This window comes from Sorex fumeus, unplaced genomic scaffold (genome assembly GCF_029834395.1).
Source record: "Sorex fumeus unplaced genomic scaffold, SorFum_2.1 ptg000054l, whole genome shotgun sequence".
In the NCBI taxonomy this organism is placed as follows: Eukaryota; Metazoa; Chordata; class Mammalia; order Eulipotyphla; family Soricidae; genus Sorex; species Sorex fumeus.
In genome coordinates this window covers 26,160,148-26,180,979 of record NW_026606111.1, presented here as the reverse complement: position 1 = coordinate 26,180,979, position 20,832 = coordinate 26,160,148, and the positions used below count along the sequence as shown (strand labels likewise).

At 41.0% G+C, this 20,832-nt stretch overlaps 1 protein-coding gene across 1 annotated transcript in view; it reads left to right on the top strand.

Moving 5' to 3' along the window:
* The window catches only part of OSTM1 (osteoclastogenesis associated transmembrane protein 1), a 37,686-nt gene extending 23,393 nt beyond the window's left edge, over window positions 1–14,293 (top strand). The window contains exons 4-6 of the mRNA XM_056125226.1: window positions 4,021–4,188; window positions 7,094–7,259; window positions 12,098–14,293. Coding sequence (XP_055981201.1) covers window positions 4,021–4,188; window positions 7,094–7,259; window positions 12,098–12,153 — 390 coding nt within the window. The 3' untranslated portion in view covers window positions 12,154–14,293. The remainder of the gene's footprint in view (window positions 1–4,020; window positions 4,189–7,093; window positions 7,260–12,097) is intronic.
* Window positions 14,294–20,832: the final 6,539 nt, after the last annotated feature.

Genomic DNA, 20,832 nt, shown 5'->3' with positions numbered 1-20,832 from the left:
CATATTTTATTATTTCATGTTCATGATCCTTTCTAAGCCTTTGATCTTTTTTCCTTTTTGAGTTCTTCAGTCTGACAGGGCATTTTATTAAATGCTACTTTATGTAGTATATTAAAAGAATATCCTGTATTCTTGCAGACACTGCATGTTGGAGATTTCTTGGACTGGAGAGATAGTACAGTGGGTTTGATGTTTGTCTTGCGTGCTGACCAGGATTTGATTCTAGCACCCCATATGGTTTCTTGAGCCCCACCAGGAGTTAGCCCTGAACACAGCAGATGTGAAAGGAAGAAAAGGAAGATGGGATGAAGGAAGGGTCTAGACTTAATAGGGGTGTGAGAGTTTGATGAGTCTCATGATTCTGGATGATAATTATGTTTCCTGTTAATCTATATATATATTTTTAGTTTTTAAAGTAGAAATCAGTGCAATTTGGCTTGCTTTTATTTATAGATTAAAAAAAAATCCTCACTTGTTTGTCTTTAGCCCTTGCTTCTCTCTCTGCTTGTAATAGTCCTTCTTGTATTAGAGATAGTGTGTCTCCTGAGTCTTTTCTTCGATGTCCCTTGTCTTTTTTCTTTGCTAATACTTTCCACCTTTTGTTCTAGGTGAGGTCCTCTTCTAAAGCAGTAGTTGTGTATATCCTTGGTGTCTTTTATTGTTCCATTTCTTTGCTTCTGTGTTTCTTGTCATGAGGTTTTTTTTTTTAATTTCCAAGAGTTTTTCTTGCTCTCGAAAGTGCTCTTTTCTTACTGTTTTAAGTGTGAAGTTGCTATTTTCCATATTCTTTTGTAGGTAGCCCCTGGGAAATGCAGATGAAAATATTGATGGGTTATTTGTAAATCTCCCCCCTCTCCTGCCACTTCTCTCCCTTTATCCTCCAAGCAGTGTTCAGGTGACCTGGTGCCACTTCCAGAGACACTGTAAATGAGGGCAAACTTCAGAAGTCTGTGACAGAGATGTGACTCAGTGGTAGAGTGCATGCCTTTCATATCTGAGTTCTTGAGGCAGGAGAGATGGGCCAGAGGGCTGGAGCACATGCTTTGTATACTGGAGCCCCAATTTTGATCTCTGGTATGACATAGTTCCCCAACACCATTAGGTATGTACACACACGCCTTCCTATCCCTCCCCACCACATACACAGACACACACAGACAGAGTGGTTAGTAAGACACTTGGATCTAGTAATGCAGTTCTGCTGGGACCCACTAGGGCTTCCTGGACAGCACTTTGGGACCATACTGTGTCACTTACTGAACCAGGGGCCTTGCTCATGCCAGGCGTATGCCCCACCCTCCAAGTTATCTACCTGATTTTTTGTAAATATCCTTAGCCTGTCACTTCTATTAAGTGTATGTCAGTTTTAAGCATTATTTTTATTTAAGCATTTATTTTTAATATAGTCATTTTTTTCTTTCAGAACATTTTTTGAAAAGAGGCAACCTAATCTTATCCTTTACCCCATGTCTATGCAAAAAAAAAAAAAAGTACAACTGATAGGTGTTATCTTAAAATCTTTTTTATTTCAAACTTGCAGAGAAGTTGAAGACTGATACAATGAAGGCTCATGAAGACTCATGTCTGCTAACTAGATTCAGTAGTCACCAGCTTTTTAAAAAGGTTTCTTTCCTCTGTGCCGGTGTATTCATACCAATGCTCTTGTGTGCACCACACATTTTATTTTTTTGCCGAAGCTTTTGAGAGAAAGATCTGGTTGTTTTAACCTATCACTCAGTTTTCTTACACCACAGAACAGTGGTCTTCAGCCACCTGTGTGCAGGCTGGTGCTGGTGTGCAGGTGTAGAAAGCGGGGAAACCTGCAGATGGTCTGTAGGACGGATGCCGGAATGGAGGTGGAGAAGGCAGGTGAACGCTGTTGCCAAATGATACTCGATTTAAAGCAGAGTTACAGAAGTAGAAGAGGAAGTTCCAAAAGTGAAGTTTGCCTCCTGGAGGCAGAAGACACCCGCTTTGTTTGGCAGCTAGCAAGACACCCCCCTGAAGGTTCCTCTGCTCAGAGCACCTAGAGGATGCTGGCTTCATCTGCACCTCTCTGTGTCTAATGTTTGGTGGACTGGAACCTGCCTAAGAGATAGAGTGGGGAGTAGGGAGAGCAATGAGAGATCCCTGACTCCCTCAGCAGCAGCTGAGCCTGCAGTGCAAGTGACTAGGACATCTCATGACACACTCGAGACTTTTGAAAAAAAATTTGCTTTGATTTTTCATTTTGGGGGAGGAGGCCATACCCTAGTGCTCAGGGGATCACTCCTGGCAGGGCTGAGGGGAACCATATGTGGTTCTGGGGATCAAACCCAGGTTTGCCCTGTGCAGGGGATGTACCCTGTCTGCTAAACTATCTCTCCAGCCTTAGCCTATTGTCTTTGTTAAAGCAATCTCTATTTTGCTGCATGGATTCTTTTTTTTTAAAATTTATTGAATTACTGTGAGAACAGTCATAAAGCCTTTCAGTTCAAGTCTCGGTCGGTCATACAATACAATGGTCAAACACCCATCCCTTCACCAGTGCACATTTTCAACCACCAAGAACCCCATTATACCACCCCCCCCCACACCCCCTGCCTGTGTGGCAGATTTAATGGATCCATTTTTAGTAATGGCACTTCTCCTGATGTCTTTGTTTAATGTCTTAGCTTTGAGTCATTTTGTTGTTTTGTTTTTATGAGATTAGGGTTTTAAAAAAACTCCCCCCCACACACTGTTACTACAGCTTTCTAATGTGCCCATGTGGGCAGTATTGTAGGATGGTTGTGCCAGGCTGGAAGAACCAGGAAGAAATTTCTGCTCAAATTTCTGCTCCACTAAGGGTTTGGTTTTTATAGATGGGTTTTGGAAAGTTCTTGGAGGCAACCCGTAGTCATTCACTAATTCATTCAGCAGGTATTTATTGGGTACTTGCATATGTGCTGGGCAGCATTCTGGGCACTCAGGAGACTGCAGTAAACAAGACGTCTGATTCCTGTCCTTCAGAACTTATGTCCTATAGGGGTGAAACTCATGGCAAAGAAATGAGAGGTGAATAGCAATGAGTCCTGGAAAGGGAGTATGTTGCTCTAGAGTGGGTAGGAAGTGCTTCGCTAAACAAGTGGGTATGGAGATGATCTAGAGTTTAAGATAGTACGTCAGCCAAATGACAGTATTTCCTGTAGACACAAGGATACCAGGATGGGAATGAGCCCGCTATGTGCAAAGAGGAGGAAGAAGGAAGCTTCGTGGATGGGAGCCTAGTAAGCAAATGTGAAAGAGGCCTGAAGAGATAATTAGACTGAGGGCAACTCTGTAGAACCCTGTGTACCAACAGAAGGAGTATGGACTGAATTCTAAGCACAAGGCAAGGCCACTTAAAGCAGGAGTGTGCCATGTTATGATACATATACTAAAATATCACTTTGGCTGTCTTGTGCAAGCTTAGTTGTAGATGGGTAAGAGTTGAAGTAACAAACTTAGGAGGGCTGCAGTGTGAAGGTGTGGACTGCAGTGTTGGAGAAATAGAGATTTAAGGCATAGTTTGCAAGTGTGTTTTATAAGATTTGCTGATCACTTGGATAACTTCAAGAAAGCCAAAGGCTTATCAGTGAAGGAAAAAGAAGAACCAGGAGCACCCTAGGCCCTGAATATCTTAGAGAACAATGGGCTCAAGGGAAAAACTGGTTGTAAGGAGTGGGGATTAGCAACTCTGCCTTGCACATGCTATACACAAACTTCCTATTAAACATTCAAGTTGAGGTCATTTGTTCTAAGTGAGAATGAAGCTCAAGGGAGAAACATAGGCTAAGTATACACAGATTTGAGAGTCACCATGTACAGATGGTAGTCAAGCCAGAAAACTGGGTGTATGTGTAGGCAGAGATGATAAAGAGGTCCCAGGGATTCAGTGATTTCATAACTTCTGAATGCTGCCAATTGGTATTTTTACATGCTATGTCATTTTCTGTCCTCTGCTTACATTAAAGACACGCAATATTCATTGTTTGTATTACTGTGCTTTAAACCTTTTAGGGGGATTTACACAGCCTTCTGCAGTTAAAAAATTATTCCGAAGTTTGTAAAAACTGTGGTGTAACATACAAATCCCTGAGTAATCTGTACAGTAAAATGCAAAAAGAGAATGAACTTGAGAAGAAAGGTGAATCAGGAACACATTTATGCATTGATGTGGAAGATGCAGTAAGTATTTTGTTTCTGATACAATACGTATTTTCCAGTGTTGCTGAATGTACTTTCAGTAGTAGTCTCTCTTTTAGAGGTACATCAGGCTCTACATTTACTGTCTTCAAACAGAGTTGTAAACTCCTTAAGTTTTAGAATTAATAAACATTTAGTAAAAAAGATTGCAAAAGGAAATTAAACAGGTAATTCATAAAGAGACCACACAGTTGTTGCAATTTATTTTAGCTGTTGTTATAGTGGGAGCCACACTCTGTAAGTACCTGGGTTCACCAGGGCTACTTGAAGCTGGACTAGGGGGAATGAAGGCTCTACAGTACCCAAACCCAGGGCCTTGCACACTCAAGGACTGTGTTCTATCATGTGAGCAGCTTTCTAGGCCATCTTTTATATATTTTTATTTTATTTTTGGTTTTTGGACCACACCAAGCGGTGCTCAGAGCTCAGTTCTGGCTCTGCATTCAGGAATCTCTGCTGGTGGGTTCAGGGAGCCATATGGGGTATCAGGGATTGAATCCAGGTTGGCTGTGTGAAAAGATAAGCATCCTTCCCACTGTCCTTGCTCTCCTGCCCCATGTAGGCCTCCTTTAAAAAAATTAGATAGTGTGCATCATTTTAAAAAGTATGAACTGGGGGCTGGAGTGATAGCACAAAGGGCAGGGTGTTTGCCTTGCACGCAGCCAACATGGCTGACCCGGATTCGATTCCCAGCATCCCATATGATCCCCTGAGCACCTCTAGGAGTAATTCCTGAGTGCATGAGCCAGGAATAACCCCTGAGCATCGCTGAGTGTGACCCAAAAAGCAAAAAAAAAAAAAAAAAAAAAAAAAAAATATATGAGCTTTGTTACATCTTAGTATTTCAATTCAATCTCAGTGTACTTGTTGCTAATTCTAGAAGTCTAGGCCTTGCTAATGTGTGTTTCTGGAAACCATTCCTCAACCACTTTACCCCATTACTTTAATTATGCCTTTCTGTCTATTATGATCTGCAATTTTTGTATGTATTTATAGCCTGGATTCTTGTACTGAAATATATGCCATGGGGCTAGGGGGATGGATCAAAGGCTGGAGTACATGCTCAGCATCAGCATACAGGAACCCTAGGTTTGACTCTTAGCACTTCATGGTCCCTCATTGTCCATCTAAGAGCAGTCTCAAGCATAGCTGGGTGTGGCCTTAACACACATTCAACATTAAATTTTTCTAGATATGTTTTGTGTGCTGGAGCGGTAGTGTAGCAGATAGGGTAGTTGCCTTGCACACGGCCGACCCGGGTTCAATTCCTCCACCCCTCTCGGAGAGCCTGGCAAGATACTGAGAGTATCCCGCCTGCACGGCAGAGCCTGGCAAACACCCCATGGTGTATTCAACATGCCAAAAACAGTAACAAGTCTCACAATGGAGGTGTTACTGGTGCCCGCTCGAGCAAATCGATGAACAACGGGAGGACAATATTACAGTGCTATATTTTGTGTATCTGTTTCATATTCTATGTTATATATGTACTTATATACTTGTATGATATAAGACATATGAGGACAAGGAGCCACATGCATGTTTTGTCATAATTCCTGGCTTATAGTGACCCTTAGTGATCTGTTTTGATTGAATGATCAACAAAAAAGCCTTTTTATTTATTTTTAAGAAGTTTTATTGGATCACCATGAGATACAGTTACAAACTTGCATGATTATGTTTCAGTCAAACAGTGCTCGAATACCTATCCCTCCACCAGTGCACATTTTCCACCACCATTGTTCCCAGTGTCCCACCCTCTGACCCTTCCCCCCACTCCCTGCCTCTCTGGCAGGTACAGTCTTTCTTACTCTAATTTTGGGCATTATGATTTTCAATACAGCTACTAAGAGGCCATCATATTTGGTCCTTGGTCTACTTTCAGTACACATCTCTCATCCCAGGCGATTCCCCCCAATCATCATTTACTTAGTGGTTCTTTCTCCATCCCAACTGCCTTTTCCCCCAGCACGTGGGACAGGCTTCCAAACCATGGCGTGATCCTCCTGGCCCTTATCTCTATTGTCCTTAAGTGTTAGTCTCATATTATGCTACTTTATATTCCACAGATGAGTGCAACTAACTAATTTCACTTAGCATGAAAAAAGAAAAGACTTTTTGAAAATCTACTTTAGAACCTGCCTTTACAGGGAACATCACTAGATGGCAACCACGTCTTCTCTTTAGGGGAACATGATGCCTGAGTATTGAGGTGTGAGATGAAACAAACTTTTGGTTGAAATAAAAATGGGTGAACTCAGTGCTTGAGAATGATGTATATAAATAACCATACCAGCTCCGGCACTGCCAGCTGTGCCACCACTTTGAGCTTGCTGAAAACCAGGCACTATCTAGACATTCGGAGTAAAGTGGCAAAAATCAAGCAAATCTCAGGTACATTCATTGTAAATACCTTTAACCAACTTGAACATTAGCGATCTACTAAAAACTGTGATGCATTTATTGTGTATGATGTGATGATTTGAACATGTACATTATGAATTGGAGTCCCAGAGTTCAGTATCAACTCCCAAAGTTACCCTTGAAATTCTTTTTTTTCTTTTTTTTTTAAATGAAGCAGACACTTAACTATGTTCTTATTGAAATAAATTTTCTTTAGGTCAGTGAAAGGTGGACATTCTCTGGACAGTTTATGAATGTAGAGTATGCACTTTCAATATAGGTATAAGTTTATAAAATGACTGATTGTGAACCAGCTTATATCTTGGCAGAAGAAATTGTCCCCTCACCTATCAACAGAGTTTTTTAGGGGGATGTTTAGTGAGTCCAAATTTTAGGTGCCTCTTAAGTTTTTAACAAAGTAACTGAATGGAATGGAAGACTGGTGACGTATAGAACCTGATAACATGATTTGCTGCTGTTCCAGATGAATATTACGCGGAAGCTTTGGAGTCGAACCTTCAACTGCACAGTCCTCTGCAGTGACACGGTGCCCGTCGTGGCCGTGTCTGTCTTCATTCTCTTCCTGCCTGTGGTTTTCTATCTGAGTAGCTTCCTTCACTCCGAGCAAAAGAAGCGCAAACTCATCCTGCGTAAGTTTCTGCTTACACCCCGTTGGTTTATTTCAATAAAAACCTAACCCTGCCATGTCTAGGCCTGTTTTAAACACGACACATTCTGAAAACTTGACATCTCTATTTTAGAACAGCTCCCCACGTCCAGAGCTACAATCATGCCTCCTAAGGGGAGAGATGTGAAGGCAGTTGCTGAGTAAGGGAGTTGGAAGTCCTCCTCAGGGGCCCTTCTAAGGCTTTGGGGAGGATGTTCAACTGTCCTGTAGAATAAGGTCATCAGTGGCAGAGGCTGGAAAGGAAGATGGGAGGCCGAGAGGTCGGTGGTGGCTATTGGCACTCACCCTTGGTCAATGCCTCAGCAAGTACTGCCAGCCCACTTCCAAATATATGCCCTGTACTGTCGTTTCTCTGAGTCTGCCAGGAGACATTAGCTGGGCCATCATCAGCTGTTATCCACATGAGGGAGGAGCTCTTTGATATCCTTGCTTTCATTTCCTGACTCTCTCCAGTTAGTAACTGAAAGTAATTTTGTCCCAGAGGGAGGGGATGTGAGTGGCTGTGCCCTGCCCAGTGGTGCTCAGGGATCACTCTCCTGACAGTCTTCAGGGGACCATGTCACACCCAGCCTGTACCCAGTTATCACTCCAGGAAGTACTCAGAAGACCATATGCAGTGCCAGGGATTGAACTGAATGAACTTGACCCTATTTAAGGCAAGCACTCTAACCTTGTACTGTCTCTCTAGTTCCTAGAGTTATTTTTTAAAAAAAATTTTTAGGGGCTGGAGCAATAGCACAGTGGGTAGGGCGTTTGCCTTGCATGTGGCCGATCCAGATTCAATTCCCAGCATCCCATATGGTCTTCCAAGCACCGCCAGGAGTGATTCCTGAGTGCATGAACCAGGAGTAACTCCTGTGCATCACCGGGTGTGACCCAAAAGAGCAAAAAAAAAAAAAACCAATTTTGTTTTTAATTTTAATGAATCATCATAAGATACAATTACTGACTTACAAACTTTCGCAATTACATTTCAATCAAACAGTGTTTGAGGGAGTACCCATCCCTCCACCAGTGCCCATTCTCCATCACCAATATTCTCAGTATCCCTCCCCGACCCCTTCCCAGTGTAATTTTTTTCTAACACAGATTGTTTCTGTATTCTTCTCCTGCTTGAAACTCTTCATGTTTTCCTGTTACATCTAGAATAACTTCCAAACTTGCTCCTGAGATGCTCTCCACATTTATGTGACCTGTCCCTCATTACTTCCCCATTTCTTTGCTTATCCTGGTATGTGGAGGCACTTTGCCCTTCTCTCTGCTCTTCAACATTCCGTGCTCTTTCACACTGACTCTTTATCCTTCTTTCTTTTTTAATTTTGTTTTTGTTTTGGGGATGATATCCAGTGATGTGTGGGGGCTGCTCTTGGCTCAGTGTTTGGAGGTTCCTCTCGGTGATGCCAAAGATTGAACACGGGACTCCCACACACCGAGCACTCCAGAACTTTTTGAGCCATCTTCCAGGCCCTGAATGCCTCCTTTTCACTGTTCTTGTACTTACCCACCCGGCCTTCCTCTTGTCGGCTTCTTGTCATCCAGCTCTTAAGTCAAAGCAAGAGACATCTTATGGCATCCCTACCAAACCAAAACTACACCCTTTAAAAATTATTACGTATTATCTTTCTTTAATGGCACTTAATCAATATTGAAATTAACCTATTTGGCGCATTCCACTGTGACACCACTCCTGTCCCAACCTGGGTTATATAATTTCTTTCTTTTACTTCATGGGGCTTTTCTCTTCTCTCTGGAGGATCCTGCTTTCTCTCCTGAGTACATATCTTTGGACTCAACTGCAAGCTTCATCAGAATAATCTTTTTTTTTTTTTTTTAAAGTTTGAGGGCCCGGCCATGCAGTGTTTAGGAAGCGTAGGAACCACTCCCTGCAATCCTTCAGAGCCTAAGGAGGAGTCAGTGTTCAGGCCTTGCGACATGCTCTATTGCTCGAGGGACACTCCCAAGTGGTGTTGTGAGGGCCATGTAGTGCCGGTCTTACTGGTCCACTGCATGTCTAACTGGGTCCATGAGGCACTTAGAGGCAAGTACCTTAACCCTTGAACTATTTCCTCAGCCAGAAATTACTATGATAAAATAGTAATTACTGCAAAGCCTGGCAAGCTACCTGTGACGTATTCAATATGCCAAACACAGTAACAATAAGTCTCAAAAATGGAGCCGTTACTGGGCCTGCTCGAGCAAATCAATGAACAACGGGAGGACAGTGTTTGTTTTTGTTTGTTTTCAGGAGTTCAGCTCTATTTATATTATGTGTATAGATGTCAGTGAGGTGCACCTCTAAACAAATAGAAAATATTCTCTCAGCTGTGGGATATAAAGAAACAGTAAGCAAACAACAAGTGGCAGAGTCACTGGAGATTTTGTCTGTAGAACTGAGCTCACATGAGAGGAAAAATTTGGCTGGGAGGGACCCTTGAGGCACTGAGTGGAGAAAAGCAGGCTCTCAGTGCTGGGTGTGGTATTGGAATGCTGTGTGCAAGAAAAGCATAATGAACAGTATTATAAGTCCAGCACCTCAATACATATGAAAAAAATCAATTAATTTCCCAGTCACTGTAGATGAGGCATAATAAATGTTTTTTACTAATTTTTGTAAATGTTTATTAATTACTAATTACTAAATTTGGAAATGGTTACTAATTTTAGGGAAATTCTTGAATGGGTAGATGCAAAGTCCACAGGAAAGAGAGAAGTAGGTGGGCAGAGGTGGAGCCCAGTGTGTATGGTGCTTGCCTTTCGTGCACCTGACCTAGGTTACATCCCCTGCACCACATATGGTCCCTGGAGCCCTTCCAGGAGTGATTCCTTAGCACAGATTTCAGTGTCTGTATTTTTTCCTTTGGCGTTGTGGGGGGAGAGAGAGGAGATACACCCAGTGGTGCTTAGGGCCTACTCAGGGGTCACTCCTGACACCCCTGACAATACTTGGAGGACCACATAGGTTGTCGGGGATTTGAACAAGACTCAGAGGGATACGAGGTACTTTAACCCCTGTCTAGCTCCCTGGCCTAATGTGTTTATTTGTTCAGTTCTGTGTCACTACTATGTAAAGTACTTAGTATGAAAAATACCTGGCCCATAGTAAGTATTCAAAAATAGTGGTTGAATAAAAGAACGTTATGCTTTTGAGGAGTGCTTAAGGCTATTCCTAGCTCTGGATTCAGGAGTGACCCGTGGCAGTACTCAGGGACCCATTTGTGGTACTGGAGATTAAAACTAGGGTTGGGGGCTGGAGTGATAGCACAGCAGGTGGGGCATTTTCCATGCACACGCCTGACCTGGGTTCGATTCCCAGCATCCCATATGGTTCCCTGAGCACCACTAGGGATAGTTCCTGAGTGCAGAGCCAGGAGCAACCCCTGTGCATTGCCAGGTGTGACCCGCCCCCCCAAAAAAAAATAACTAGGGCTGGCAGAATGCAGGGCAAGTGCCTTAACCCCTATACTCTTTCTGTGTTCCTGGAAACATTATATTTAATGTCAGCACTTCCTAGGATGTGTTTCTCAGAATATTAATTTGGTGAAATTCCCTTTTGAAGCTTTATTAGTGTACTGGAATATAAATGAAAGGGTCTGAAATTGCATTTCCGTAACTTGATAGTAACCCTAACCACTAATCCTAATCCTCATCCTAACCCCAGGATGAGGGTGAGCCTGCCCTTTACTGAGGCCCAAAACTACCAATTTTCCATATTTTTATAATCTTTCTATACTTCATTTTCATTTTTGTGAATAAACACAGAAATAGCTAAAACCTGAAACCCCCACAAATCTAACCGTAAGCCTGCCCTCAGTAGAACCTTTGCTCAATACCTTTTAATGTTTCACAGAGCATCATTTATGACTAAGCAAATTATTAACTCAAGGACTTTTGCAAGTATCATCAAACAGTTATTATGCTATAGTACCTTTTGGGTAGTTTTCTGTATCTTTCTTTATGCCACTGTTTTAATATTTCCATAGTCATCAAGTCCTGAGGTAGGAATTAGGAATTTTAAAAAAGAGCAAGATACAGTAGAAGATACTGATCCTCAAAGAATATACTGACCATAATCCAGCCAATGTAGTGCAGGTGTATTTTGGTTGGGCTACCATGTGATAAGAGAAGAATGGCAGGAGACGGGAGGCAGGGGAGTGGAGCAGGAATTCACTATTAAAAGATTTCAGGGCTGAGCTCAAAGGTCTGGGTTTGATGCCAAGCACTACCAAGTATGCCCTAATAATAATAATAATAGTAATAATAATAATGATTCATTGGCATTGCAATAAAATTAAAACATTTTTGTAGAAAGCATATGTTTGTATACTTGTGTATACAAGGAGTGTACAACTCATTTTGTAATCCATTTGGGGGCGGCGGGACAGGTGGGGGTGAATCACAGCCTTTGGTGCTCAGAGCACTAGGGGATGCTGGGGATTCGGGTCAGCTGTATGCAAGGCGAACCCTTTAGCCCCTGTGCTATTTCTCTGGCCTAGTACTTCCATTTTCTAAGCTGAGTACCTTTTCTTAAGCTGGAACATTTTGTGATGTTCGAGATAACATCACAATAAACATAACATTTTATGTTTATTTTAACCGTCAGGTGCAGCTTCTAGCAAAAGTAGGGTTTCTGAGGTTGGTGGGAATAGATAAACATATGTAAAGTTATTTTAAAAAATTGAATATATTCATATTCAAAGCAAAATAGATGAATACTACAGTTTATATAAAACAAAGTTTATGTAAAGTTTTTTATGTTTAGAGAATTAATTTTAAGTTAAAATATAATTTTTATTTACCTAGCTAAGCGACTCAAGTCCAGTACCAGCTTTGCAAACATTCAAGGAAATTCAAACTAAAACCTACAAAATTGGAGATGTAGCAGCATAAATCATGGATGAATGATAGAAGACGCAGTTCAGTCCACAAGAAGAGAAACTGTGATTCGACACATCAAGTTCTTAAGGAGAAAGGACTTTGAATTTGTTTTTAAATAAGAATTTTCCTTTTCTTTTCCACCCCCTTTTAAGGGTATGGTATTTTTAATTTCCAGGCATAGTGATACTGTCTATTTTAAAGTGTACTTGTTACTATACAAAAAAATGCAAGAACAATCTTGGCTTTGTTTTTGGTAGGCATATTACTATAATTTGAGACTTCTGTTATTTCCTTCTTAATGTAGTACCTCAAATAGAAATTTTTTTGAAAAATAATATTTAAAACTTAATCAGTTATAGCAGACTTTGAAAAATAAATATACTTGCCAAACAAAAAAAGTAGCAGGTCCCAAAGATTAAGTTACCATTACAGTATTATGGTTACATATATATTTAATATGTGATGCATTACATAAAACACACAATTCAGTGTCTAGTTTTCTTAAAGTCACTTTTGGAATCACTAATCATAAATCTCCCTACCAATTTTTAGAAGAAGTACAGCACATTACATTTATCTTTGTAAAAAAATTTATGGTAACTGGTTTCTTAACTTTTATAAATATTTTACACATTGCTTTGGTCTTTATCTCATAAGTCATTTGAAATCATTGGACTGCTTTATTATATTCAGGACAAGATGAATTCATTTTATACACCAAGAATTTGCATTGTGTATTACATTAATTTATTTGGAAATTTATAATTTATTACTACTTTAAAGCAGATATAACGTTGCACACTATATTAATTGTGTGTGTATGTGTATGTGTTTTTAATGGTGGTTTTCCCCATGGATATGTGAAGACTTTTTTGGAAGGGAGACAAGGGAAGAGTGGAAAAAACTGAAGCTTCAGTAGAGAGGCTGGGCCCTGGAGAACACTCATTGTACAGTTGCTGGATGGTTCCGAAGGAGACTGAGTGGGAATGAGAGTTTGATTTAGGATGAAGCTTATTTTTTCCCAAGTTACTTAAATGATAAAAGTGATAGGCTTGAAATGAAGTCTCAGAAAACAAATTTATTTATTTCACTCTCAGAAAACAAAGTCTATTTCAGAATGTTCATATTATGTGTTAAGTAAAAGCCTTGTTTCAGAATTGTCACAGTTTTATTCCTCAGGTTTTCAGTGTTAAGAATTTTGTTTATTCATTTTTTTCCCTAGCTTTCTTGGTGGAAGTACTTTGTTTTCAATGTTCAGAAGATGAAGACTGCTCTTTGTAGAAATAAGAGTTTGATGAAATGGTACAAGAGTTTGAATCTCTGCAAGAAACTATGAAATGCTCGAACGAGATAAAGTGTTTTTGTTTTTCTCTTTATGTTTACCATATATGCAGAGTGAAAGCAGAGGCCCCTTCTTGGATCTGTAACCTAGCTAAAAGCTGTTCACATTTTTTCTAATCGGCTGTGATCCACTCAGAATGTGCCAGGGTTTGTTCTGCGTTTGCTGCTCATGTGCTGATACTAATAGCACTATCTTGATTTGAAGCATGTGGTCGAGGGCCATTGAAAGCAATCTTTCATTAATGCAGATAAAACCAGCTTACATGGGCAAAGTTACAAGATGACATCTTCGATTCCGCAAGTAGTGACTCTTAGAGCACCTTTCAATATTTTGTATTTCTAAAAACCATTGCTTTGGGATATGGTTCTTAATAAGCACTTTAAAAGAGAAAAGACAGCCATTACTATTTTTTCTGGTTCAGTCATGCTTTGGGAAGGAGCATCAGCAATAGATTTCAAAAAAGTAAGTATTAAGCACTATACTAAAGTGTTTTTTTTTTTCAGTCATATTGAAAATTCTTTGCCTAGGTCCCGGTTCTGAAACTAATAGCATATGTGTTTGCACAGGAACATTGGTAGGTGTTTTGACCCCTTGAAATAAAGGAAGGAGCTTAAGGAAGTTACAGTATCGTATTTGACCTTTCAGTACATTTTTAAAACTTCAGTTGTAATTTGACATTATTGTTCAGCTTTTCAAGTACTGAATTTAAATGCTACTGTTAAAAATTACCTTATACTTAAATAATTTTTCTGTAAATAAAAATATACTTTTGGATTATTTACTTATTGTTGGACTTGAGAAGTAGAAATTCAATCTTATCTTCAAGTATAAGTCTAAATCAATGGACACCAGTTGCTAAATGTTCCTCCAGAGGGGACCAGTATTTTCTAAGCTTTCTTTCATGGGTGCATTCCAGTTTGAACTGCAGTTGCGCGTCTTACCAAGTGAGCTGCTTCATAAGACCTAGTGTGATGTTACAATTGGGACTGCATTCCTGACCAAAGGCTTGAACCACGCATATAATAGACATAACCCACTGTGAACTGTGGAAGCAAAAATACAAGCAACCTAAAAAATTTAAAGTGGAAACATTATGTTTCAAGAACATATATATTGTTGAAAGAAAAAGATCTTAGTGATCCTCTGGTCACAGAATTCAAGGCCTGGATCAGGCTACTCCTGGCTCTGGGGTTGGGGGTTATTCCCAGCTATGAAGGGGGACCGTATGAGGTGTCCTGGGAATCAAGGAGGGTCAGTTACATGCAAGGTAAGCCTACCTGCTGTGCTATTTCTCTGGTCAACACCTCATCCTTCTTTTCCTCATGGACCACAAGCAGCCTACACAAATTGCAGTGTGATCTTATACCTTTGATTTGGTTTCCTAAATTCCCTATATCTGTATTTATTTTAAATTCCCTCCCAACTATAGTTCTTTCAATAACAAACTATCTCCTTTTCCTTTTGAACTCCCACTTCAAAGAGTTGTTTTTGGAGTCAGAATAATACTTGTTTAAGGAAAGCTTGAAATGACAGAATACATTCCTGAACTATCTTGCATTGTATTAGAAGCTATCTTTAGCCGGTCCCCTTAAAATGGTGTTTGAGACATTAGAAAAAAGCCTCATAGCCTATGAAAAGTTAAAATGGCAAAAACATCATGATTTTGTTTTCAGTGGATAAAGAGAAGTGCTATTTTATCATCCAGGAAACCTCCAATTTAAGGAAGTGTTCCTAATAATTTTAGGCTGGAGTCAGCGCTGAGTACCATGGATTGGTGTCATTAAAACCAGCATCTTAAATCATACATAATACTTTTTCTGGGCAAGAGTCCCATAAGCTCTGCTAAGTGAGTGTATATTAGATCTGACTTAAAAAATACCAAGTTAAATCGGACAGTTAAAAAATCAACATGATGCCCATAACTGGTTTATTTTTCCTTTCAATAATCCCACACATTACCTACTTATGTGCTGTAATGAACATGCCATTCAGCTAAAATAAGATTAGCTGCTTAGACTGTGGCATTACAGGCAGAGAACTTTAATGCCGCCTCGTGTTTCATTGTAAGGTTCAACAGTTAAATGATACGTGTTGTCGTTTCTTCCTTTGTAATCAAGACGATTTCACTTAGGATTAGTACTCCCCAGCCGCTTCTCTCAATGGAACATTTAAAGCAGCAAATTCATATGTCTCGGTTACAGCCTGGCAGCAACCATGCACTCAGGCTCAAACCTGTTACCCACTCAGATGCATGTCCATTGTGAGGCCCCCATCCGCCTTAATGCCCGTGGACATCTCACCTGCCCTGCTGATTCTGGGAGGAAGGGGGCTCAGGGAGCCCTGGAAAATAACACCACTATGTCTCAGCTGGGATCATAGTTCAAGAAATTAACCCAAGTTTCCCTGAATGAACACACACACACACACACACATATATATATATATATATTTTTTTTCTATGTCAAAGCCAAATCTCACTTCAGTGGAACTTTCTGGATGTTCCAGCCCCACTCCACTCTCTTTGAATTCTAGTTACAGTTACAATGTACCTATCTGACTTCAGGCTGATTATAATTTATGTCATTGTTGACTGTGGTCTGACTCTGTCTCTTCAGCTTACAAGTTTTCTCAAGTCAGGGATTCACGTAGTCCTGGTTCCCTTGTAACTGGTCCTTGACTAAAGGAAGTCACCTTTATGTGATTCATTCTGACTGCTTACAGAGTCTAGGAGTGGGGACTGTTAGTACATCTTGATCTGTGAGGAAGCTTATCTTCATGCCTTCTGTCATTTCTGTGAATCTTCAAATGCAAAAAGAGCATTGTGACCAATAGGTTTGCCCATTCAAGTACTGATTTATTTATTTAATAAATGTTTATTAGGCACCAAGTGTGCCAAATCTTGCTTCTCAGCTCAGAGAAAGTTCTCATTGACCATTTTGACAGAGCTGGGGAAACGGTTTAGAAGAAGGCCAGATAGTTCAGGGATTAAGATGCATGCCTTGCATGCTGCCAATACTGGTTTCATCCCCGGACCTCTTGTTGAACCATTCTCCTGGTTGGCCAAGAATGGTAGGAAGGTCCCATCTCCTCAAAAAGAGAAGAAAGCTTTTCTTCACCCACTACCCTTCAACATCACATTACAAGCAAGAGCACAGTTGTAGATTTTGTCACCCCCAAAGTATTTCTCCACTTCTTCCCCTTCTTACTTCTTCTGGTTCTCGTATCTTGTATGGATCACATAAATTTAGAAAGCCCAGGAATTACTTTGAGTTTGATTGGACTCAGGTACTGAAAGGAGGTTATCATCTGTACCCTGTACTCTTTACGCCCTCGTTCTTTCGTCCTTAGTTTTTCTACTGTAGACTGACATCTCCAGATAATGAAAGGAAAATGACTGCTGTAAGTGCCTATCAGTATATTTCCAATAGATGAAACTTCTCCTGCAGCTCCATATTGAAAAGTCTCAGAAATCTGCTGTGCTGGATAGAACTGTTCCCTGTCTCCCTGGCTGTGATAATAGCAGGCTATTGAATTTTCCTATGTCAAACTGGTTTGCTCAGGTCTCAGCTGGGCAGGCTGTGTTTGCTAGATTGGATAGGTTCCAACTATGCTCTGCATGAGATTTGTTATGGATCAGGATTCTTTAGTGAGTGGGAAAAGGAAGGGGAGGAAAGAGGAAGATTAGGTGGGTTCTGCTGTGCCTAAGGAATTAGCGGAATTATTTAATGAATTACAAACAAGGAGCCCTACCTTTGAGCTACTCTGGCACTCAGCTTAACCCAGAGGTTTACTGATTGACAGGTTTTGGCCCTCCAGGGAAAAATCAAATGCTCAGTGTCATGGGATACAGCAGTTGTTGTATGAGCTGGACCTCTTGGGAAACCCACATACTCCTTATTTATTTATTTATTTATTTATGACTTTATTACAATCTACAAAATAACTACATCTATATATGTGTATATGTATATATCTGTATCTATACATATACTATACACACAAATTAGTTACATTTTATTATTATTATTTTTTTATCAAATCACCATGAGACTAACAGTTACAAAGTTGTCTGATCTGAAACCCCATACACTTTTTTTTTTCTTTTTGGGCCACACCCAGCAATGCTCAAGAGTTAATCTTGGTTCTGCACTCAGGAATTACTCCTGGCGGTGCTTGGGGGACCGTATGGGATGCTGGGGATCAAACCCAGGTCGGCTGTGTGAAAGGCAAACACCCTATCTGCTGTACTATCTCTCCGGCCCCCAAACCCACATACTCTTGACAGCTCTGAATCCATTCTTGCTTCATTTTCCTGCTAGAAACGGGGGGGGTGGGGGGGGGCGGGCATAGTAGAATAATGGATTGCTAGAATTAAGAGGAACTGTAGTCATGTTTTGTGTCAGATTTTTTTATTTCTTCATTTTGGGGGTGGAGATGGAGGTGGTGGACATACCTAAAAGTTCTTGGAGCTAACTTCTGGCTCTGAACTCAGGAATCATTCCTGGTTGGCCCAGGGGGCCGTATGTGGTGCTGGAATTTGAACCCTGGTTGGCCACATGCAAGGTAAATGCCCTTCCCACTGTACTGTTGATTCAGCCCAGATCTTTTTGTTTCTGAGGTGTAGAACTTAGGGCTAGTCCAAATGTCTTACCCAAGCAGGTCGTGAAAGAGTCAGAGCCTTGGTCCAGGCCTTGACTCCCAGCTAGCACCAGCCAATACTCTAAGTCCTCCCCGTTTCCATTCCATCATCCATCATCACCATTCTCATACCACCATTCCCTGCATTGCAGTCTTTTTTTTTTTTTAAACCCATCTAGCTGTGGTCATGGATGACTGCTAGCTCTGAGCTAGGGATCACACCTGGAGGGCTTGGGGGACCATATGGGATGCCGAGGACTGAACCTACATTGTTGGTGAGCAAGATTAGTGCCCTACAAGTTATATCTCTGGTCCTCACAGTCTATTCTTACTCTCTTTTTGATTCATTTTACTGTTTTGCTTCCTCTTAAATTTCAAAAGCAAAAAATACCGGTGTGAGAAGGAAACCACCAAAAATAAGCAAAGCTGGTATGTTCAGCATTCTCTTAAACCACTTTAATTTGTCTACAGTTTGCTAATATTATTATTTCTTAGATACCAGTGTGCTTCAACATTCATTTTATTGAATTGTCTAGGAACTTGAGAAGTTCATAAGCCATATTTCATAATGAAGTTCATAAGTTATGAAGTTCATAAATTCATATTTCTTATAAGAGGAACAAGTAATCTAACCTTTTCCTGTATCTTTATTATTTTACTTCAGTCTCATTTTGAATACAGACATACAAGACACAGCTCAAACTAGTCCAAACATAAGAGAAGATTTGTTGGATCACATAAATTTTGAAAGCTCAGGAATTGGTCTAGTTTTGAGTTTGATTGGACTCAGTTATTCGTCGATTGCCTCGAGCAGGCCCCAGTAACGTCTCCTTCATCCTAGCCCTGAGATTATATTCAAGGCTCTTTAGGAGAATGAGACCCATCATTTTTACTGGTCTTTGGCATATTGGGTACGCCACGGGGAGTTTGCCAGACTCTGCCATGTGGGCAGGCTACATTCGGTAGCCTGCCAGTTTGTCCAAAGTAGGAATGAGATAGTAAGATGTCATAATAAGATGTCGCAAGGCCACAAATGCGGCCGCGCAGTTCCGGGAGCTGGTTTTTATAGTCTCTGAGTCTTGGCCGTTGATGGGATTACACGGCGCCAGGGGGCCAGTTGGTGGGTGTGACCCCCGCCTACTGGAATTCGGAGGATCTGGGTGGAGGATGCTCAGCTCCGATCCGAGTAGGCTTGAAGATCTCGGCCCCAGGAACCCGTGTGCCTTCATTCCCCTGCCGGTACCTTCAGGTGTGTGGAGAGTAGTCTCAGCATGGTGAACTCAGTTACTGAAAGGAGGTTGTTATCTGTACTTTGTACTCTCTACACCCTAGTTCTGTTGTCTTTCTGAAAAGAGATGCCTTTGGACCTGGCTTATAGACAGAAAGCCATGTTCTTTGGAATTAAGAAGATAATGTCATTCTGCTTCTCAAAATATGATGGCCAACTCCCACTACAGCTCTCTGCTTTTGTGATTAAGTTTTACTATTTTTATGTTTTGTATTGTTTTGTTTTTTAGGGTCAGAGAAAGAGCACAGGGGTTCAAGTGTTTGCCTTGCATGCAGCAAACCCTCGTTGGTACACTGAGCATCACCAGGAGTAACCACCAAGCACAGAACTGGGAGTAGCCTCCAAGAAACTTATGGTAGCCTTAAAACAAAAACAAATGAAAATTTGTTTTTAAAGCTATATTTTGGTAAATTGTTTTTCTAACTTTGTAGTGTTTTACAAAACGATATGCAAAACTATATATGGTGCCAGGAATCCAGCTGGGGCCGGTCACATGCACAAATAAGTGTCTTAACCCCTCAACTACCTTTCTGGACTGGCCCATGACTGTAAAATTATTTTTTAAAGTTTATTTTTCTTCTACTTCATAGTTTGCATAGAAAAATGAGCAATTTTGATTTAATTAGAAATTAAAGATTTAAGGGGCTAAGAAGAGAGCTGAAAGGACTGAAGCACACACATGCATGAAGCTGTGAGTTTAATTCCCATTGCTATGTAGTCCCTCAGCATTCTTGTGGCCCTCTTGGTCACCAAGTACATCTGGCCCAAACACCATCTTAAGGCTAACCTGAACACTGGAGCACTTGGCATGCCTTGTATGTAACTGACCCAGACTCCATTTGTATAGCTCTTTTCTCCTGGCTGACTTGACAGTTATGCTATAGGTAGCAGAAGTGGCTTCCCCAAAGAGGTATGTCCCCTGGGTGGTTCATGAATTATGTTGCAGGTCATCTGACTCCTGACTGTCTCTCCAAAGGATTTAGGTGACTTATGGAAAGTAAAGAGTGAGGGAGAAGACTGCTATCACCTCCCTGCTCTACCCACCTGGATCACCTGGGAGAATGGCTGGGAGGCTCAGGACTGGTCTTCCAGGAGCATCTATGTGGTAGCACTGTAGCACTGTAGCACTGTCCTCCTGTTGTTCATCAATTTGCTCAAACGGGCCCAGTAATGTCTCCATTGTGAGAATTGTTGTTACTGTGTTTGACATATTGAATATGTCACGGGTAGCTTGCCAAGCTTTGCTGAACGGGTGAGATACTCTCGGTAGCTTGCTGGCTCTCCTAGAGAGACAGAGGAATCGAACCCGGGTCAGCCGGTTGGCCGCGTGCAAGGCAAATGCCCTACCCGCTGTGCTATCGCTCCAGCCCTATGTGGTAAGGACATTAAGTC